The following is a 24,333-nucleotide window of genomic DNA, read 5'->3' as shown; positions in this document are numbered from 1 at the left end:
TTGGCCCTTAACATTGGACAGATAGCATGCATTTACAGTTTTTAGGTCTACTGGTTAGATCAGAATTTCACAGTGGATTATGCAGGCCCTTAACATTGGACAGATAGCATGCATTTACAGTTTTTAGGTCTACTGGTTAGATCAGAATTTCACAGTGGATTATATTGGCCCTTAGCATTGGACAGTTAGCATGCATTTACAGTTTTTAGGTCTACTGGTTAGATCAGAATTTCACAGTGGATTATGCAGGCCCTTAACATTGGATAGATAGCATGCATTTACAGTTTTTAGGTCTACTGGTTAGATCAGAATTTCACAGTGGATTATATTGGCCCTTAACATTGGACAGATAGCATGCATTTACAGTTTTTAGGTCTACTGGTTAGATCAGAATTTCACAGTGGATTACGTAGGCTGTTAACATTGGATAGATAGCATGCATTTACAGTTTTTAGGTCTACTGGTTAGATCAGAATTTCACAGTGGATTATATTGGCCCTTAACATTGGACAGATAGCATGCATTTACAGTTTTTAGGTCTACTGGTTAGATCAGAATTTCACAATGGATTATGCAGGCCCTTAACATTGGACAGATAGCATGCATTTACAGTTTTTAGGTCTACTGGTTAGATCAGAAGAGCTTATGCAATTGCCTTTCATCTGAGTACGAGTTTATTATTACAACTTATAATCTAGTGAGAGGATTGCCATGAAACTTGACAACACTGATCCCAAGGTCTAGTTGGTTCACTTGCATGATGGTGTCACTGACACAGGTTTTCATTCAGTTACTTCTTAAGATATTTAATTGGTTTCCAATTGAAAATGGTGCATCTCTGACCACCAGCATATCTGCTCATTTTGAGAATCAGCTCAGTTTGACATTGGGGTCAACTCAAAAGATCATTGCTTGCACTGTTTTACTGTACTGTGCATTGGAATACAGAGTGACTTATACAATTTAAATTTGACCATACTTTGCATTAGATCATTTGCAACACTGATTTTAAGTCAAAGTTCATGACTCATCTTTATACCTGTTCTGGTCTGTAGGCATGACAACACAAACAAGTATTAATGGATTTTTATCATTTAGCCAATTTTATGGATATATCTGAAAAACACCTTGAATGTTCTTAAAAATTTTTACTTATAGATTTAATTAAATTTAGCCTGCAATGATATCATCACATTGTCTAATACAAGTTCAGCGATCTTGTAGCCATGATATCAGTTTCAAGTCAAACTCTTCTATTCATATCATGTTTGTAGTCAGAGGTTATGATAAAATGTTTTTACTTCACTTAGAGGTATATCAGGAATATGCTAATTTAAACATAAGACAATGGGGGTTATTTTACCAAATTTGGTTTGCTGGATTTTCTCAAGAACATTATAGTTCTGTTACTCCGCAGTTTTTATCTTGGATTTCTGGAAATTCTTTTTGACCAATAGATTGTTAGTTCCATCAACAGACTCTTGTTTCTAGATGGATTCCAGCATGGTCCACAGCAGAACAAAGATTAAAGGAAGCACCTTTCAACCAAATCAATAAGATCTCATGTTAAAAATAAATTGTTGGATGCATTTTGAAGTATGTCTGTTTTTATGTTAATATTCCATATTTTTAAAGCCAACATTTCTTTTAAACATCGGAAGTGGTTGATATCATTGTCTTGACTGGACAGCATAGACCTGGAGCTGTTGGCACATTATAATATAAAATAGATGAAACTAAGTAGTAAGCAAAGCATACTAGATGTGTATTCTAATAGGTGACATCATGGAGACGTAAGCAAAGCATACTATATGTGTATTCTAACTAATAGGTGACATCATGGATTAGTAAGCAAAGCATACTAGATGTGTATTCTAACTAATGTGCACATTGCATCTTGTGTGCATTTTCTGCTCGTGTTCCTGAGCTAAAAGAAATATTTGTTGTTGAATATAAAAAAATAATACAAAAACTGAAAGTCCATGATCAAGAATAAAATGATGTGCTGAATGTTATGGACACTCATTTTTCTTCATTCTTTTCTATAATAGAGCAAAACATCAGAATTAATGGCAGATACTGAAGGCAGTTATGGTGCCACCATTTCAAGCTACAAAGGGTATAGCTGTTACGTAACTAAAGATATGGTTGAATTTCTTTTAAACCTATGTTACAAATCTAAATGACACACACACACACATACATAACTAAAAGAGCTTACTATGGGAATTAGGCTAAAGAATCAAGTTTCACTTAGTGTTATGACAGTTCTTGGTAACTGTTCACATTTAGGTATGAATCGTTTACTAGCAGTTACATGTTCAACTTATATGAAGCCAGAAATTAAAACTTTTTGCAAACATCCTACTTATATTATGGAACTTATTTTTTTATCTGGCCCTAATTTGAGGAAATTCAGCCTAAGACTTGAGATAATTCATTGGTTCACTCTTAAGCCAGAATGAAAATACAGCCAATCAGATTTGCCAGATTTAATAGCATGTTTCTGTCCAGATTTAGGTTCTGTTGGTGAAATCAAGGCCTGTTCTTTGTGGTTGTATCAACTGCAAGTTATGAATAACTTCTGTTCCTTTATGCAATATAGTTGTGAAAAACTGAAAATAATTGTTTATACCCCTCCCTCATTTTGGCATCCCCATGTGATTCATGAACCCATAGAGGCAAGTGTGCATACCCTTTTTTCTTATAGAAAAGGACAAAATTAGGCTCCTACAGGGATGCTGTGAGGGCACATAAGTGAGAATCATGCAGAGTTTTTATTACTTCACACACTTGGGGATCAGCAATGCACAAGAAAACATGTAAATTAGTTTAAAGCCATGCATATAAAAATGTACAGGGCGCAGTAGAAATTTTGTATTTAACTGTTAACTCTTAAAGTGTTTGTCACAATATAAGGCACGCCGCTGGTAGAGGTCTCATAGTGCTTGTCAGAACATGTATCTTGTTTTAGATTGGCAGCCATTTACACATCTGGTTTCTTTGGCTTGTTATAGATGGTTGTTAAACTAAATTTGGTTGGCACATAGGGTTCTGGAACAAGCATTTTTTTAAACTAAATTTGATTGGCAAATAGGGTCCTGGAACAAGGACTTTTAAAACTAAATTTGATTGGCACATAGGGTCCTGGAACAAGCATTTTTAAAACTAAATTTGATTGGCACATAGGGTCCTGGAACAAGCATTTTTTTAAACTAAATTTGATTGGCACATTGGGTCCTGGAACAAGCATTTTTAAAACTAAATTTGATTGGCACATAGGGTCCTGGAACAAGCATTTTTAAACTAGTTTTAGCCTTACCTTTATTATATGTTCAAATTATGGACTGCCTAGAAAATGCAAGATGGGGGACTCATTAGTGAAAATGATGCTGAGTCCGGTGTGCATGCTTAATGGACAAAAACAGATGGCATGCTGGTCAGCTCCTATTCAGAGGTATATTGAGATGTAAAAAGGGCAGAATACCAAGCCTAATTAAAAGAGAGGTAATTTAAACAGAGTACAATTTTTATTTCTTATGTCAAACAATTCAGCCCAGAGAGATCTTGTGTTACAAACTGTACAGCACTCAAATGGTTAAGAATTGAATAAATAAGAATCTAAAAAGAAATTAAAATGTATGGTTATTTTTTTAATCAAAATTTCTCTGTGTGCAGTGACTTCAAACCCTAATACAGCATTATGGAATAGATAAGAAATTTGACATTGTAGCCAGTAAAACACTGATTCAATAATGTTAAACTTTGGCAGAGATCATGTCCGTGAAAGTTTTTATTTTGAAGTAGAGATATCCAATAGACAATATGGGCTGTGGAAAATATTACATAACCATAAAGAACAACTTCCCAATTTGTTTTAGCAAGCTTTGGATATACACCCTAAGACAGCTGTCTGTGAAGGGGGTGCTCTGCACAGAGCACTATTCATACATATAGATCAGATTAAGCTTACAAGTATTCCAGATTAATACTTGTTCAGCTAGAACAGATATCTTTTGAGGACTTTGGTATCAGTAGAGTTTTAACAGAGATGAGCAGGAAGAAAGAGAGATGGATAATTTAAAGTGATAGGTAAATACTGAACTATGTCTCCTCCCCCCCCCCCTTTAAAAAATCTACTCCCTTCTTACTTTAGGGACAATGGGGAGCTCCCCCATTCAGATAAAATCATGGCAGCATCTCTACTCCAATTTTCTTGGTAATCAAAATTGCTAACTGAAAACTTGATATATTGCTTGTTTTGTCATCGCAAATTGGAAATTTGGAATCATCATTAAATTCACAGACTTGAATAAGAAATCATATGCATTTTTACAATTTCTTTAAAAAAAAATTTTCTAAATAATACATGGTTAAATAACAGTTGAAAATGCCTACTTATAGCAACACTATGAAATGAGTATAAATAATAAATGAAGCCTTTGTCTTAATTTTGTCTTTAATTTGGCTTCATTGTAATCATGAATGTGATATGCTGTCGTTTTGTTCAGACATGAAAAGAGTATGTCTATTATCACATTGATACCCTTGGGCATTTTTGTGAGAATGCCATTAGGTACTAAATTAGTGGCTAAGCAGGCAGTATTTTGGCAACTGTTGAGAATTTAACGCTCCTATTAAACAGGCAAATTAACATATTAGTTGTCTCCAGTCAATTACAATATATTAATAGTGCCAGCATCAAAGTAACAAGTGTGTAGCTCAGCATTATGTCGTATTAAAAGCACGTATGATATACAGCTTCTTCACTTTTGCTTTTGGCTAATCTTTGATATGTTTAAACTTGAAAGAGTTACCTTCAAAAATGACTCCCAAGTTGTAATAAAAGTAAATGTTTCTGATTAATCTCTGTTTTAAGTCTATACTTTTTACAATGGTTTAAAAATCCAGATTTAGTGTTTGGGGATATTACAACTGCCATATGCTGGCTCTGTTTGTAAATATAAACAATGCGGACTTGCTTCCATCATTACCATGACAACAAACCAGCACATGTAGTAACATTTAAAATCACTAGCTTGGGAAATATGAGCTCTGACAGTTTGCATGCAATTCTAGCTGTGAAGCTTTACTTCATTTGTACACTAGTTCCTCATTTTATGAATGGAATGTGGTCCTTAAAAGTCATTTAAGTGAAAATTCATTAAAACTGAATTTCCCAATAATTTAGATGCAATAATTAGAAATGGATAATACGTATATAAATCATAGTAAAGGGAGTTAAATCTATAGTACACATTTATGTAATTATTTATTATAATGAAAAGTAATTAATTTGAAATGAATAGTACTAATTAAACCAAACATACAGTATAACAAAATGAAGGCGGTTGCCTTTATTTTGTTTTTACTGTTGAGAATGGTACACATGCTTGAAGGTGCAAGATGGAGGCTGAGTGCTATTGCCTTTAAGCGTTCACCTTTTTTATGCCTTTTCACAATGGCTAGCTTCACATCAAGGCTTGTCGACTGTCTGGACTTAGGCTTGTTGTGCTTGCAGGTGATGTGCAAGATATTTTGAGATAAAACTCACAAAATAGCTAATCACTGACAACAGTACTCAACAAAAGATACAGTACATGTGCAAAGAAGGCACCTGGATGCATGATGGAAGTTGGGCAAAGCTGTCAATTTATGCATATCTGGCTCAGCATGCTTTTGTTGTAGTAAAAAATTAATCATGCATGATGAAAAAGTGTAAATGAATTTTCAGATGTAACTTGAAAATTTCTTAATTGAACATTTGTTAAGCAAGGAGTCGGTGTATTTACTTACAATGGATTTTTATGGTTTAATACTGAGAGGGATGCAATTCAGACTTTACTTTTGCTTGAATAATGCATGTCATCCAGATATAAAAGTCTGTCGTGAATTTGTTAACTATATTCGACTTAAAATCTAGCATTCATTAATATTACAAACCATTATAAGAATATTTTTGTAGGGCAAAGGAGATTATAATTCCCTTGTGAAAAATGTTAGCATGGCCTCCCTAGTTCCCACTGCAATCTATTTAGTATTAACCAAAATTGTTTCCCTTAATATCTGGTCCATTCAGTTGTGTGTTGGTCTATGTTTATGGACCCGGTTGTCAGCAAGCTATTGACGGCTCCTTGGAATATCTTGATTGAGCACTTGTCATAATACCAGATGGCATTTTTTTGGCACAGATAAAGAAACCACTGTGCTGCCAAGTCTATCTTGGAGATCATTTAAAGTGAGATTTTAGTCTGATCAGTAATATGAAATACCAATTGCGTTTTGTTCCATATGGAAATTTCAGAATTACCTAAAGCAGTTCATTAATTCAGAGAGCATAAACCCTTCTTGCACTGAGCTGGATTTGAAAAGTTTCTTTTCAGATATATATCAGATTTTGGATTGAAAACACTAAAAGCTTGTTGTAAGTGGATTCTCCCATGCAATCCTCATTTCATTCTAGCTCACTTGTGCAAATGCATGGGAGAATGTACTCTATACCAAGGCGAGGGAAGGCATCAGGCCCAATACACCCACCCCCACCAGTGTCTGGGGGCAGCACCAGTTTGAGGTTGTCAAATTGATTCCACCCTGTCTATCTGTCTATCTGTCTGTCTGCTTACCTGCCGACCAGCTTGCTGCTATTATTCTATAACATGCTAACTTTGCTAGGCTTGTATTTGGCTAATAAACCACACTTAGGTATCCCTTTTTTCTCTAGAAGAACAAAAATTTAAGTGGAAGGTATCATTGTGATAATATTTCCATTGTTTGTGCGATATTTTGTTTCCTTGAGCCCCTAACTTGAATTTGAAATGAGACCTAAGACTGGTCTGATGCAGAATGATGAATCTGTGTAATGGTAATTTCACTTGCTATGGAATGTGGTACCAACCTTTTATATTTATCTAATTTCAGTTTGCATATTTACATCTACTTCTCAACTTAATTTAAAATAAACAAAATCTGCTGAGGAGTGCATCATCTATTGAGGCTTTTCTGGTTGTCATTTCTGTGGCTTCAGAAAAAAAAAATAGATAATCAGATCATTAGAGCTCTGTTTGAATAATTATTTTTGGAAATAAAACTTTGTATCTCTTAAGAACAAGACATTCTGGTAACAATAGGGATACTTATTTCTCTGATGAAGGGCGCCAGCCTTACATAAGTTTAAGTGAGTGGGGGATGGGCTTGGATATGGCCTTGTCATAGGCAAGTCACATCAGAAATTTGATGTGCTCTTTGCTGTTCGGTAGGTTGCCAGCAGTGATAGAAAAATGAGCTATTTCTTTAATTCACATTATTTACCTTTTAAATGAAATATCTTCTTCATATAAACAATCAGAGAGCATATCACATTTTTTATCAAGAAGAACCATTTAAGATCCTTTCAAATTCGCAAGCAAAAGTCAGGAAACAAGCATTTGAATCTCCTTTGTGCTTAGTAACGAAGACTTTATTAGGGCCAAAATTATATTACTTAACTAGTTCTCCATAATACATTAACCAAATCATAACTAGCTAATTGGAGTTGATACTATGTCTTGTACAAAGTGTGAACTGAAAAGAATTACAGCATAAGAAAAGCTTACAGTTTGTAAAGTCTAGTGAAATTTACATGTACACTTGCTAAACAAAGATATTTCCTGTTTGCTTTTGCATGAGCTCTAGATATATGCTCCACCATTAATTATGGTCATATTCTTTGACATTTCTTGCAGTAATAACTACCAATCAGGCCAATAGTCATGATCACTGAAACACAGAATGTGTGTATCTTTAACATTAAACGACTTACATGCAGAACTGTTAGATTCTAAAACTGAGAGGGAAAAAAAACACTGTTTACAAATGTGTGTATATTCGTACCTCTTTGCATGAATTAGGAATGAAGAGGTAATAATATTATTCTGTATCATATCTTAGAATAGCAGACTGTGGTACATTAATAGCATTAGGCTGCAATTGGGACAGGTATTATAATCTTTTGATTAATGTTTAAAGCTTGTTTTAGAAGGAAATGCTGTGAACAAGACATGTTATTCACATTTTCAATTTGCACACAAATTTGATAAGCTTGTTAAATATGCTTGGTGTTGCAAGATGGCATGGGAGGGGATGGGGGCAGTTAACCGGTTACCAAGTTTTACAACGAGTTACTGATAATATTCAAATCAAGAATGGTTACCTAAGTAATTGTTCCAGCCCTAGTCCTCACCTGCATGGATAATGGTTGCAGATGATCAAATGATTTATTTTAAATAATAACCTTGCATTCACAAATGCTCTGGATTTTTGTATTTTATATTATTTTCAATTTACAAGCATTGGAATATATATATATATATATATATATATATATATATATATATATATATATATATATTTTTTTTGTTGTAATTTATTGAATGCAAGTTTTGGTACTGAACTAAACAAAGTGTATCTGTTCATTTGTTCTGTTAAAAAAATTTCAACTCGGTTGGAACAAGATTACATGTTAATGCTGAACACATTGTTTTCAAAGTCATTACATGTAGCAATTCTGGTTGTTATTTTGACATTTCAGATATGAAGAAAGGAATTTTTTGTGATTCTTAGAATTAGTAAACAGGTAGTTTAATGCCTGTTTGCGTTGGAAATGATCCAAACATTTGCGGGCAGTCTTCGAGTACTTTTCACATTTAAGACATTCTTAACAGCTGATAGGTTTTGAAATGAATTTTTTTTTTATGAAGAACTTATTTTAATAGAGTGACCAAATGCTACTTTAACCAAAAAATATCTAAAACTTGTTTTTGACTGATTATGAATAAACAATAATTTTTCATGTTGTTGTTGGTGTTATGGATTTAACACCATTTTCAGCACAAGATAGGCTATGCATGATGGCCATTATAAATGGTGGAAAAAGAATCCGGGAAAACCCCAGAAAGAACCACCGACCCACAAGAATCTACTGGCAAGCTTTCTCACATACCCACATTGGCCAAACCCGAGACTCAAACCCATGCAGACAGAGGTGAGATGGCAGTGATCTCTAACAGTGAGCACTTTAGACCACTCGTCCACTCGGGGGCCTCCTTTTCATGTTGCTGAGACTTCAAAAAGTAGGTAAAAACAGTTTAATGGATTAATTAAATTAATTAAATTGGAAAACATTAAAATGTTTGCAGATATTATTGGTATATCCTGAGTTGGAAGTTCAGGTAGGATTCCCCCCTGTGCTACAGGTTTCAAAAAGTGGAGATTGGGTTTAATTTTGAGCATGAGTATATGATCAGAAGAATACAGTACATGAACTGTTCCTGCAGTTCCAATGTTTCAGAACATCAGACAACAGTAAGTAGTCAAAATTCAAGTGGAACAGGCCCAGTCATGTGCGCATAAAGTGATATTTGCATAAAGATAAATCTGATGAAGAAGACTAGAATATACTGTGGCCTGCAAAATGAAGGAGAACTTTAGGTACCCCTCTTGTACAGCTGCCCCCCACCACCACCACCAACCAGCTGCCACCCGCTTCTTATGGCCAGAATCCTTGGCACCAACAAATTTGGATTCAAAAGTACCCATCAAGAACGGTCACCCCTCTAACGCGGCCAGCATATTAATACAAAAATGTCAAAGGATCCCCTCACAAACGGCCAGAGTTTTTCTTTAAATGTATCCAGAACCAATAATTAATTCATATCGTGACTTAAGGTAAAGAATCAGATTATCTATATCATCGATACATGTCTCCCAATCTCAAGTTTCCGTTATTGAAAGAAGTTTTGACTAAAGTACATGTAACAGTAAGATTAATATTATATCATTGTCTATAAAAGCGGACTTTTACAGGAAATGGGCTCAACAGTGTTATGATAGAGTGTTTGGCTTCACATGTCTGTCGAGTTTTTCTCTTTGATGATTACAGCCGGATGTAATTGTCAAGATCATAGCATGGTCAGCATAGGCTAAAACTAGATTTTGTGCATTAACACATACAGAGAAATTAACCTTGAACAAAACTGTGTACCAGACGAAGACTGAAAAATGACATGACAACACATTGTGCCCATTACGAAGGCATTTCGACCGCTCTGGTGGCCTAGTGGTTAGAGCGTCCACCTCGGATGTGGGAGTTTGTGAGTTCGATCCATGGCCGAGTCATACCAGAGACTTAAAAAATGGTACTAACAGCTGCCTCGCTTGGCGTTCAGCATTAAGAGGTTAGTGTTAGGACTGGTCGGCCTGGTGTCAGGATAATGTGACTGGGTGGGACATATGCTACATGTCTGCGGCATGATGCCCCAGTGCTAGACATCACTATAATCTGCCACATTGCAGACATCATAGCGATATGACTGAAAAATTGTTAAAGCTACATTAAAAATAAAAATCACACCACATCAAGAAGGCATTTCGTCCACTTGACAAAAAATTTGCATAATTAAATTGCATACATTTAGCAACATCTGAATAAATCATTACCAAACATTAGCAAGTCATCACATAAAAGGAGACGTATTATTTTAGAATGAAGTTGGTTATTGTACTAGACGGCATTGGGTGAGGTGGGGGGTGGGACTTGCAGAACAGTTTTATGTAGAAAAAACTTTAATAAAACAATTTTATGTTGAAAAGACTGGAATAAACGTCATAGCCAATAAGGAGTTTATACAGCAGCAGTGAAAATGAAGCATATTGAAGGAGAATTAAGTATGTGCCAAGATTTAAATGACATTTTTGAATGGTTTTGCAATGTGCCTGACAACAATACCCGCTCGCATATCACGCTTATGCCAAGAATAAGAACTATTAATGTATATTCAGTTGAAATAAGTCTATTATTATAACAAGAAGAACCTTTTAATAATTAATTTTACTTTTAAACAAAGATATTAAATGCTTTGAAGTATGTAGCTTTCTTACTAAGTACATCACATATACTTCTCACAATGTAGTCCCCTCTGGAAAGGCCACCTGTCTAATAAGGCCACTTTCCTAGTGCAAAAGGGGTGGCGATATAAGAGGGGAACACTGTAGTGTTTAATAGTCTTATAGCAACTTGAGATTCAGTACATAGCTTGGTAATATTGTCTTGATTCCTTCCCAGAAAGCACATGTACGACATGAATAACTGAAACAAATGCACTCAACATCATTGGCGGCTCAGTCTTGGGAGACCATGCAAGTAAAGCGCTTGGAGTTTCGTCTGTCTCTGGGGTTTTGGCATCGTTTGCTATGGCTGTGCATGCCTATGTGTGAGTGACAGTCCCTATTGCAGTTGGTTCAGATGTATTGGGAAGTCTGAGTTGGTGGGGTTACTGCCACACTCTTAAATGGACTCACTAAGCTAGTTGAATCATATAAAAATAGATTATAATACTATAACGACCTTGTTTGACAGCAGAGCTCTCTGATTAATGGTCATCACCTGAAGATGCTCACATCACTGGATGATCACTTTGCCCTTTTTTTGTCTTGCAGTATGGGGTAACAAAATTTCATTGGCACATCTAGCTGCCGTTTTAATGGGTTGTCACGAAACTTGGTAAATTTATTGTTATCACCTGAATATGCATACAGATTGACAAATGTGTTTGCTTCTGCATTAATTTTGCTTTTTGTCTTGTAGTTTAAGAAATCTTGCTTGTGCAACTAATCCTGCTGTTCTTGATTGTTTGCCATGAAACTTGGTTTATTATTGTAATTTGAAGACACGCATATTAAAAATTCACTGTGTTCATGCCAGTTTTGTTAGTAATTACCTTCTTACTTTGAGCCTGATGTAGTGTATGACAGAAATTTGTAAACACGGATCATCTGAAAGTTTTCAATATGATTTGAAGAAAAAAATAGACAAATCACTTTGCACCCACTATGTTTGTTAGAGTTATTGCCCTTTATGTCATACAGCTGAATGTGCAAGACAGAAACAGTTTAAAGCATCGTGACTTGTGGTTTTTATGGATCTCTATTAAACTATGTACATTTTATGGCCAGCATTGAATGATGCACATGGTGACAAATCTTTGTTCTCACATTTTGACTTGCATCTGAATGCAGAATGAGAAAATATTGAATGCAGCTCCTTATGCAGATTTTGGTGGATTGTTTTGGAACTTGGTCATCATCAGAAAATATTCTCCCAATTTTCATTAGAAATGTCCTTTTCTTTTTTTTTTCTTCATTAAACTTATTTAGATCATGAGATATGAGTGGGATGTGGGGGAGCTGAGATTATATTTATGTTAGCAATTTGCTCAATATTCTGCATGTTATATACTGCATGGAATACAGCTTTGAAATTGACTTGAATCGCCAAATCAGATATAACCACACAGTATAGTTGATGAATCCCCAAGTCTGAGATAACCATACTTACTCATCAACAGTGCATTTTCTTTTAAATGAAAGATTTTCTTTTGAAAAATGTAACGTTTTGTGTGAGAATGGAAATTTTTTTAAAAATGGGATAAGTGATAACAGCTTGAATTGATACTTGTTTCATCAGAAGATTGTCCAGGGCGATAGACCATCAGTTAACCTGGATGCTTCATGGTCAGACAAGCTAAGCATTTCAAATATGGCTATGTAATAAACAGCCTGGCTTGAAAGTGGTCAGATGTCTGGAATGATGTAATTAACAATGCTTAAACAATAGCTGGTGGTAGTTACGTGGAACTTGGGGATTTGTCAATGAAATTAAATATTTTCTATCAGCAAATGGCATCATTTTATATATTCTTCATCTTCTTGTCATCTGATACCAACAAGATGAAAAAGTTCTTAACGTGTTGCTTATGATATAAAAACTTTCACCAAAGAAATATGCTGCAAATTGCATACAGAATGTTTGATAGTATTTTTAAATGCTCATGGAGGATAACTCCATGAGATTACTTTTATATCTTGTATAGGTAGAGTTTATACTTTGAATAATTAGATGGCAGTGTTTATTTGTGATCAGAATAATCGTCCTTGCTTTCCTCAACTAACACATTATTAGCACCAAATAACATGCACACCCCTCCACCGGCTAGCTTACATGTTTAGATGGAACAAATTTGGTAACTGTGGCAAATTGGTCTTTACAGGTGCTGCTTTTTCCGAAGACGCAAGAAAAAGAGAACACGACAGACTTAATACTGATAGCTGTAATACTAGTAATAAACTGACCAGCCATGTATTTTTAAAACGAATGGGAATTTTTGGTGTCCACTGTCCATTCTTCTTGCTTCCTATGTTGACCTCTACATGTATGTATCATCTGCTGACTGCCATCTTGATAAAACTGGACTAAGCACCTTGCCCATGGACCTACTGCTTCTTGTTTGAGCTCTGCTTTGATTCTCGTTCACATGTTGGAAAAATAAATGAATCAAGTTTTCATGTGTGATCAGAAGTGAAATAAAGTAACATGTTACTTAGAGAACAGTGACAGTAACATGTTACTTAGAGAACAGTGACTCTCTAGCAGTATTGCTCAATGACGAACATTAGAAATGTAAAACAAGTCAGCATATGGACTTGCAAAGTCATACTGTCAGCCATTTCATGAGCAAGAGTGAGTGTTAAATATGTTGGAAGTGTTTTCCTGTTATTGCTCTATGAATTTTCATGGGAGTTAACAATGTTATTTGTATTGTATCACAAAGGAAGTAGCATATTGTGCACACATTGTTCCCTTTTTAATTGACACAGGTGCTGCTGTTTCCGTCGAAAGGCACCACAGAAAAAAAGACATCGAGATAAGCGGAAGAAATGACGAAAGGAGTTTGACCAAAGTAGAGATACTGCTCTTCTGAATGATTCTCCAGATGATGACACAGCTGCTTTGAACTTTGGATTACAATTCTTACAGTTGTCACAAATCAGCTCTTCAAATCAAACATTCCTTTGAGAAGGAGCACATTCAAATGATGCAATGTCATGGAGTATTATGTGATGAATCCTTGTAAACTTGCAACCGTTATTTATTTCATTATACAGGAGATGGGATAATCTGTGTATACATTTTCATGAACTTTCAGCAGTTGGTATTGAATATTAAGTCATTTTGTTTTTTGTTTTTTTTTCCATTGCAAGCAGTGACATGCATTATTTCCTACAGTTAAAGATAGAATGGCATTTTTTGTCATTGAAAGCATCATTTTGGTCAATTAAATTACCTGCACTTGAGGGTTGTTTTAAAAAAAAATGTAGTGACACTTATTCCAACTGTTAGTGGTTATTATCAGATGTTGCACACATTATTAGATGAAGATACTTTTTATCATTTTATAATATAAATTAACAGATGCACTTCAGAAAATTCTGAAAATGGAGTTTAAATCTGAATAAATCAAACTGACTTTATAGCTAACATTTTTATGAAATAGTTCTACTTTGAATCCAGCATGACCTGTAAGTAACTTGTAGTGGTGATAATAAATCAGTGGGAGTTGTCATATAAAAAACAATTTTATGAATTGTTTCAATCCATCATGCTTTTATTTTTTTATTTTTTTTTTTGTTTCAATCGATCTTGCTTTTTATTTCTATTTTTGTAATGATACATTAAAAAAAATTATTTTTCGTACTTGTTAAATTTTATGGTGAAATGATATATTTTAAAAAGAAAACCCAGAAAACCACAAAAGTGCTTAAAGAGTCAAAATCAGCAGGATGAATATAAATATATTTATATGGTATTTTGCAGGATGAATATAAATATATTTATATGGTATTTTGCACAACTGCTTAAATAAAGAAAAGTTGTTTCCTTTGAATTGAGTCAAACACAAATTAATTTTTAAATACTTTCACCATGAGTTGGAGAACAAAAGAAAATTATCACATTTCAATTTATATTGTCTTTTATTATTGAAAATTAGATCTCATTGAGTTCAGTAGACTTAGCATTGCATTCTCTGTATCATCAAAATGTTACAAAATATCAAATATTAAAATAACAATGCATGTGAAGAAAGTGCAGCATTTGTTGGGGATTTTCTTAGTGTAGTGTGACTGAGATGGCAATAATACAACAAATTTACCAGTTTTACTTCTCTAGGATAAATTACAAAGTTTTCCAGTGATGATCTTCTTAACATCACAGTTTCACCAAAAAAAGTTTCAAACTCCTCACACATATACAACTTATGTTGTTGATCTGCATACACCTGCTGGAAGTTGTAAATAGCACCAATTAGTGTTTACAGATTCGTCATGTTGAATACATGCACGCCACACTGGTGTAAAGGAAAATGTAAGGTAGTATAATCGCATAATAGCAGCAGTTGATTTTTTACAACACTTTTTGACCCATTTGCTCAGTTCTGTAATTTTGTGCTGTGAGCTTGCATTATGGGAGGTAACTGCATTTTACTGTGGTATTTAACACGTGATGGTGCAAGCAGAGTATGAACACAATATATTCAGCTGTAAATACCTAAACTTTGTTTTCATGAATACCATTCTGTGAGGAATGAAAACTTCACTTGTGTTTGTAGACTTTTAGATGAATATGAATACAGTACTGACTTGTCAATGTCATCTATATTTTGTGAACTCTTGTGAGCTGCTGTGTCAGGAGTCCTATCTCCACTTGGTCAAACACTCTGTGTCCATTGTCTTATTTATAGCATTTTTGTTATCATCACAGACTGTACATACAATTTTTTATAACAAAGTCAATATCTACTGTCTACAATGCATCAGCTGATGTGTTTTCATTTCCATGATCATTCAAACCTTTGTCCGTGTTAATCTGGAGCATCAGATTCAGTGATTAGGCATGTCAGATATTTGCAGAAGTCATAACAGTCTTCACCTTTTCTTAAACAAAGAACAATTTACATTGTGTGTCAACTGTTTTTAGCTCTACTGTTCATAGACCAAGAGATTATGTGGAATGGACTGTTGTCTGTCATTTGGCCATCTGTTAGCACAAGTTCATTATCACTGCTACAACAACAACAACAAAAAAATCTTGGAGGATTGCAATGAAACTTGACACACATTCATCCCATGGTCTAGTTTGGTTCTAAATGAATGTGATGAACATCACTCACTAAAATTTGATCACTACTCCAGAAGAATGGAGGGTCATGTCATCATAGGGTTTTTATTAAATGATTTCTTACAATGTCTAGTTTGCCCTAAATGAAAATGGTGCTGTTCATACATCCAGTATGACCACCACATCGGTCATCTTGAAAACGTCACAACATCTCTTGAATGAATGATCATATCAGCATAGTGTTTTCACTGAAAAACATTTTATGATGTCTTGTTGCTTGTAAATCAGAATTGTGCTAATTGTAGACGGCTGGTCATAGTGATATTGTGATTTCACAAAAAAGACATAAGATGTCAAGTTGGTCATTAATAGAAATCATGACATTCTGATATCCAATGTGGTCACTATATCAACCAGCTTGAAACTCTTGTTATTAATATTTTAAAATGGAAAGCCATATTAACATGGAGGTTTCCACCAGAAGACCTTTTGTGATGCCACCACAGAGCTACTTTGAAAATTTGTTATTGCTGAAGAATATCCAAGATGGCTTCAACACTGAACAGTTAAAAGGAAATGATCTTATCATGAATTCCTGGAAATTCTTTTCTGCCAGTAGAGCATTAATGACTTCAAGGGACGCTTGTACATTTAAATCATCATTATGGTCTTTGGAGCATGTTAATAATCCAAATCTAACCGTGTTAACCATAGTTAGTAACTGTGACATGCTGAACATCAGCAACTGTCTTTGTTCTTTGCAGTCTTGGTAATATTTTTCTTCTTTGGCTTATAAGTCAAGTCAAACTGCAAGCAACAAAGATCCCGATCTGCTGGCACATTAATGACCAGCAGATCTGGGTCTGTGCAGTTTGTATTTGGACTCAAAAGCAAGTATGTACAGTACCCCTATACTTGTAAATGTGAAAATGATGTTCTACAGACAAGGTTACCTGGGTTCAATTTATGATGGTGGTTTGTATTGTTTTTTGTTTAAATTAAATTTCAAAATTGATGAATCGACTTTGAAAGTTAGATATATGCTGATATATTTATTCCTATCATTGTATTAGATATACTTGCTTGTAAGTCAGGTCCAGTTGAAAAGAAGAAAAAACATATACCCTCATCGGCTGTCACATAATGTACTGGCTGATCAGGGTCTATGTAGGTTGTTTTCTCCTAACAAACTGCATAGACCCAGATCTGATAGCACATTATGCGAAAGCAGATCAGGGTCTGTGCAGTCTGCAGTTGGGTCTGACTTATAAGCAAGTACATATGGTATTTAACATATTACAACATTGTTATACTGTATTAATGTAATTAATTGTTCTAAATAGGTGCCCATAAGTAGTTTCAGCTTCTAAACAGTCTCAGCAGCTACTGCAAGTAAAATGGGAAATGGTAAAATTATTTTAAAACATTTTGTATGATAATTTCAGCCGTATGCAATGAATATATTTCATTTCACAACTTTTAATAAGATGTGCAAGGCTTCTTTTTGATTTAACCAGATTTTGATTGCTGGTACTTTAGTTATACATTACCAACTGAAACTGAAACATGTGGGCATGAGATGTATGACTTTTTAAATGTGTGCGTTGAACTGCTTTCATAAAATAAAGAAAAAATTGTACATTAAGTGTTTGTTTTTGTTAAAAAGTTTAATTTTCCTACCTAAATATGACTGAAGCAGTAGAATTTTATTCTCATCATGATATGTCAGGCAATTACATTTGGAAGATGTTTCATTCACTTTATTAGTCTGTGGATTGCTAGATAACAGCTTTTACTCTGCTATAGTGACATGTTTGTATTTTATTTTTATTGGCAGAGTATAACAATAGTAACCATACATGTTTGTAGATTTGGGGAAAGACTAAGAGAGGTTTGTAATATGAATACTTGCTCTATGAGCTTGCAGTAGGGGAGGTAACTGTGGTATTCAACACATGCAGCACAGCAGCAGTTGGTTCTCATGGTTGATACAGTCCTTCTCTACCATTTTTTTTTTTTTTTAAACTGAGTTTGTTACGATAATTCTGATGGAGGATGCTTTCAGTAATCATTTATCTGTTACTGAATTATCTGGTGCATATAACTTTAGATTCTTAATAGTTTCCTTTGTTTCACTTTTGTTTATTACCATTTTACAAGCAATTTATTTATACTTTACATGATAATGTATGATCTGTCTTGGAGGCTGTTTTAAGAATAGTGCTGCAGTCAGTAAGAAAAATGTTTTTTTAATGTTTCAGTGTTAGGGCTGATGGCATTTTGGTTCATTTGAAAGTCTTTCTTTGATTAGTTTTGTTGAAAATGTAAAGCAGCAATATCGACAGTGCAAAACTTTTCATATTTTCAAACTATATACTGACTCAGAAATATAAATCAACCCCATAAAACACCGAGAACTTCCTGTCAGTTATTATTTCAAATTAACAAGTTTTACTGCATTAGCTCTACCCAACAAGCATCACTCAATTAACCTTTTCATGCCAAGTCTCTAGTAAGGGAGCTAGTTTCCTTGTCTTAGCTTTACCTTCATTTGCTACAAACTAATAGCTGATACAATTGAGCTGGCACCCAAATATTTCAAATTTGCCACCTAAATGTTTCCTTATTAACTGCAACTTAGATTCATCTTTTAACTGATGATTATCCTACATCATTGCTGTCCATTACTTTAACCATTGTTTTGTATGAATATGAAATTTGGTTGCACCTGTCTTTCATTCATTTTGTGATGAATAATTAGAAATGTATTTTAAGAAAGGATATTTTATGGATTGCAGAATAATGTAGATAGGAATTTTCATTTATTGCCCTTGAATGTACATATAACCATTTAATTTCAGTACAGTTTGTAAAATACACCATGTTTCTTTGGTTAAGTAACAAAAACAGATAACATAGTATTGAAAACCCCAGTCTTGTTAAATACTGTATTTACACAGATGTAATGTCGCAAAATTGTCTCTTTCAAAGTAACTTTATTAAAAAAAATCTTTATTGTTTCTAACATCAAGTCATTGGATTTGAATCCTTATAAACAAGAGAAAAAAAGCTAGAAATGTCTGCATGGATCTTTTGATGCCCTTCACAGTGCTGGAAATGACCCAAATGCAAAAAAAAGGTGTGACAAACAGATGGGCAAGGATAATATTGCTTTTAAAACAGTCTTAGTGGGAGTCTAAAAAAAAAGATTTTGGTATTGATGAGAGATCTAAGATTTTAAAAACAGTCTTAGTGGGATCTAAAAAAAAATATTTTGGTATTGATGAGAGATCTAAGATTTTAAAAACAGTCTTAGTGGGATCTAAAAAAAAAATTTGGTATTGATGAGAGATCTAAGATTTTAAAAACAGTCTTAGTGGGATCTAAAAAAAAAATATTTTGGTATTGATGAGAGATCTAAGATTTTAAAAACAGTCTTAGTGGGATCTAAAAAAAAATATTTTGGTATTGATGAGAGATCCAAGATTTTTAAAAACAGTCTTAGTGGGAGTCTAAAAAAACTGGGATATGTTAGTGTTGAAGAGAGGTTTAACATTTTAAAACAGCCCTGGTGGGACCTAAAAAAATGAGATATGTTAGTATTGATGAGAGATTAATGCAATGAGGTACTGTTAAGAAAATTTTCTGTTTAAATTTTTTTTTTAAATTTTTTTTTCTTCCCTTGTGCCAGGTATAAATAAAATAAGGCAACTTGCTGATGTGGCACAAAGAATAATATTAGATATAAATTGTGCAAGGGGATTTGAAAAATCTTTTATGTTTAATTTTGTGCAATATGGTGTTTTGAATTTCTTTACTCCCTACATTTCCACAAGGTTGAATTTTCACAACTATCCTCCCATCCCTTATGGTCATAAAAAAAAAATCCACTTGGAAATTTCCCAGTACATGGTAATTTTTCAACTTCACACAAAATGTAATGGATGTACCCATTGGTGTTTTTGAGACAAATTACTGTCTATATTCACAAGTTTAATCCAACTACATGCAACATATTCGATGATCTGCCATTGTATATTTCACTGGCAGATCAGGGTTTGTGTTGTTTGTTCTACTGATTACCCAGACTAGAGAGACCCAAGATCTTCAGGCACAGTAAGTGAAGGCAGATTTGGGTCTGTGCAGCTTGCAGTTGAATTTGACATAGTTTAAATGGTATTGGTTTGGTTTTTTTTATACATAAATATCCATTAGCCAGTTTTCACTTACAGAACCCCTGTATAGTAACTGAAATCTATATGTACATATTTAACATAAAGATCTGCCAGATTTTCTTGTATATGTAATCATGAATCTTTGAGATATTGAATGCCCCCTTGCTATAATGCTGATGACAGGAGCCATACAAGTGTATAATAAGAAGGTCTGCCTTAGGATGTGCTATCTTACTCAAAATAAAGTATTTAATGATATGAAACCAAACAATTGGAGCTAAAATTAAATGCAATAAGTAACTATTGCTTGTTGCTAGCAATGATGACATGCCAGTTTGATATCATTGATGGCATGCCATTTTGATATCATTGAAAGTTATTATGATGCATAAACAACTGCAGGCTTGTAAAGAGCTAAGAACATCCTGAGTGGGGCTCTATTGGGATAACAGGATTAATATTATTTGTGAAACTGATAACAGGATCTTGTCACCTTGACCCAGTTTTAAAAACAGCAAATTGAACTTGTCTACTTGTTCATATAATCATTACTATTTAAAATAATACTTGTTCCTTGGCATTTCAAAACAGAAAATGTTACCCTATTTTTGAAGAGCAAAATTAGTCTCTGTAATCTTGCAAGATCAAGAATAGAAGACAGACTGGTTGTGTGCATTATGTTATAAATGTAGTGAATGACAGTACTGGAAAACCTATGGGATGCTTCTTCTGTCTCACTTAACCTATTGAAATGCAAACCACTTTTCAAGTTTAATAATGAATGTACCATATATTTTTAAGTCAAACTGCAAGCAAGAAAGGTCATGAACGCTGTAGCATAATGCATATGCAGATCGGGGTCTATGTTGTTTGTTCTACTGATTACTCCTAACAGACTGCATGGACCCTGATCCTCCAACACATGCGATAGTAGATCTGGATTTGTGCAGTTTGAATTGTAAGCAAGTATATTTAGTATGTGTTAGCTATGGAATAGAATCGGGTTTTATATTGAATTATCAGCACTTTGCCTAAATGTCATTAAGAATATTTCATTTCATAAAAGTTCATTAATCACGTTTTTAATGCACTCCATATAGTGGTGCATGCTATGTTATCCATCGGTTGATTCATTTAAGCACAATAACTTGAGTTCTTCACTTTGTGTTAGAAAAAAAAAACTAGCAATTTGGGGGCAAAAAGATGGTCACTGACTAAAAGAAGAAAATTGGTTTCTGCATCAATTAACATCGTTGTACATCACATACCAGGGTCCCCAAGTGGTGTAAGGTGCTTGACTTAACAGATCACTCACACATCTCACCTATCTGCGTGAGGTCGAGTTTTGGTTCAACCAATGTAGATATGTGAGAAAGCTTTCCAGTACCTTGCCATGGGTCAGTGGTTATACCTGCATCAAATATATTGTGCTTTAAAATGGCATTTAAACCCCAAAAAACCAAAACAACAATAAAAAAGCATGTACATGGACAAAATTTTGTTGATGGCTTGCACTGGGTAAGAAGCCTCTGGATTTTTTAGGTCAAAAGTCGAGGTCACTGACTCAAAGAAGAAAAATGGTTTCCACACAGTAACATTAGTTTGACACCACAGACCCAGACCAGACTTTGTGGAGGACTTGCACTTAGATTAAAGAAAGAAACCTATTAATTTGGGTCATGGTCATTATGCCTACACAATTATATATCTCACACCAGGACCATTGTTTATGGATGGCTTCCACTTGTCATAAGATCAGAGGTCAAGGTCTTCTTGCTGCACAGGTAATTTTGTTTCAGACTGCATACTTTGACAAAACATCCAGGTCACTGAGACCCATTTGTTGAGTCATGCCCCACTAGTGCCTAGGACTATTAAACATGGGCGTGGGGTTAGAATGTGTCATTTATGTGCACTTGCTCTTGATTATTTTAAACATGGATGTAACTTAGATTTGAATTAAAAACTTTTTATGTACCTGTTAAGAAAACGACCATTGAATATTTTTGTTTTCATCCCATAAGACTGCAATATTTTATGACATTTTTGTAATGGGAGTCCTGTTTCCTAAGATGTTTTATGCAGTGATCAATATTTTAATAAGTCTTGTTTATGTGTTTTGTGAAGAGACCAATACAGGAGTGCCATTTCTGATCAAACTGTAATGTTAATATTCTCTGCGAGAAAATTCCATGATCTAAGGAACATATTGATAGAATAGTGATTTTGAAATTTCAATGAATTTGAATTCTTTGTACTAATGTTTTGTGTAAGTTATGTGTGGACTGGTCTACTCATAATTTTGTCTTCATGTATAAATGACCATTTAATTAAATATGTAAAAATTGTACAGTCAGCCATTGAATCAGTTTATTGTTATTTGGAGTACCATAGTCAGAGATGGCCATTGAATATAGAATTATCACACAACACCAAAAGCCAGAATTGCCCTGGTTTCACAAAATATTTCGAGTAAGGATCTTGTATCATATAATTTTAGAGAATTATAATATTTAGTTTGAGGTAGAAACAGCAAGTGTGAACCCTGTCATAAAATCATACAGGGAAATAGCCCTTCTTGTTACATCCAGAAGAGGATTTCCTTATATTTTATGAAAATCTTATATTCTGCAAGGAATACAATTTTTCTCATATGTAACATAACCTTGAGGTATGCTTAAATTGTAGCTTTTATCATTGCAGACAAAGAGTGTTAGTGAAACGAGTGTCTTTGTGTCCACCCTTGATATGGCTGACTGATATTCCTATTATGTTAATTGATGATTTAATTAATGATCTTCATATTTAAATTACATGTAAATCAGGACTCTTCACCATGCTTCGGAAGTCAAGCTTTTCTTTAACATCCAGTATGCCATTGACATTAATGTCATTAAAGACAACTGAAAAAGAAATGTTCCTTTTGTTTTGTTTTGTTTCTTATTCAGTTCAAATAAAAGCTTTCAAAAGCACCAGCTACGTATATATTCCCATGGTAATGGTGAAACTATTGTACACAACTTAAGAAATTGCATTTCTATTATATCAAGTGCTTAAAAACAGTGCTGGTTTGCACAGTGCATCTAGTGTAGAATAAAAAAGAATACTGTGAACACATCTGGTGTGATCAGGGAAAAATGTTTTTGTTTCACCAGCAAAGCATGAACAAGAAATGTGCATCACTTTTCTGACAACAATGTGTCGTTTCACTGACACTGTTGCATATACAGGCATGAAACTTGAGGTGTTGAATCATTGTGAAGTGTACTGCTCATCACAAGCAAAAAGCAAGTGACTAATTTTGTTTGCTTCACAGACTTTGCTGGGTATGTGGAATATGCCTCAGTGGAACAGGTGAGATTATGCAGAACACTTAACCTATCGTTAAATCTTGACTCCCACAAAGCAGTGTCCAGAAATTCCATCTCATTTCTCCTTAAAGTTCCACATCTGAGTTGTCAACCTTCTGCATGATTTAATGGTTCCTGATTTTCAGACTGTCCCACTTTTGTTTCTGTGTAACGGCTTCCTGATGTATTAAAGGAGTTCAAATTTAGTTTGTAGCTCAATGTGGATGAGATCCAAAACAAGTTTGATTTTCAGTGTTGCCAATTGAATTATGGCTCCTGATTATCAAAATCATGCACCTTCTGTTCCAAATAACAAGTTCGGTAATTCATACTGGAGTTGATCAAATTTGTTATGCAGCTTTCTCCATGATGTAGTGAAATAGCTGCTCTGATCAACATTAGATAATGACATTCTTGAGACTTCAATGTGGACCTCCATAATGCCCAGTTAACATCTTATGCACTACTCAGTGTCGGATAGTGAAGAGCCATACCCACTTTCATTGAAACACACTAGACTTAATAATTTCTTCTCAGATGTCATGTCTACATCATTCCACTCTCCTACACAGATCACGTCGTGTGCCAATGCAACATTTACTTTCCTCTTGAGATACAAAAGATATTTACAAATACTGTCTTACCGGTAAGTTGGGTTCAACTGCAAACTGCATAGACCCAAATAAGCAGTTGCCCAATATGATTGCAGATCTGGGTCTATGCAGTTTGTTAGGAGTAATTAGTAGAACAAACAACAGAAATCTTGCTCTGCAGATGGCAGATCAGGGGCTTTGTTGTTTGCAGTTATGGCTTCCTGCTG

At 34.3% G+C, this 24,333-nt stretch overlaps 1 protein-coding gene across 8 annotated transcripts in view; it reads left to right on the top strand.

Annotated features, from left to right (window-relative positions):
- LOC149800630 (casein kinase I-like) overlaps positions 1-23,078 on the top strand; it is a 123,926-nt gene extending 100,848 nt beyond the window's left edge. For 4 of the 8 annotated variants that reach the window (XM_089954633.1, XM_089954629.1, XM_089954635.1 and 1 more), the window contains 2 exons: positions 6,464-6,571; positions 13,083-23,078. In XM_089954633.1, the coding sequence (XP_089810759.1) occupies positions 6,464-6,571; positions 13,083-13,131 (157 nt within the window). In that variant the 3' untranslated portion in view covers positions 13,132-23,078. The remainder of the gene's footprint in view (positions 1-6,463; positions 6,572-13,082) is intronic. The other 4 variants (XM_089954637.1, XM_089954634.1, XM_089954636.1 and 1 more) reach the window with 2 other exon arrangements.
- Positions 23,079-24,333: the final 1,255 nt, after the last annotated feature.

Source organism: Sinohyriopsis cumingii, chromosome 4, assembly GCF_028554795.1.
Source record: "Sinohyriopsis cumingii isolate HCF-2022 chromosome 4, ASM2855479v2, whole genome shotgun sequence".
In the NCBI taxonomy this organism is placed as follows: Eukaryota; Metazoa; Mollusca; class Bivalvia; order Unionida; family Unionidae; genus Sinohyriopsis; species Sinohyriopsis cumingii.
Note: the sequence above shows the minus strand (reverse complement) of the source record. Positions and strands in the feature narration are given on the sequence as shown.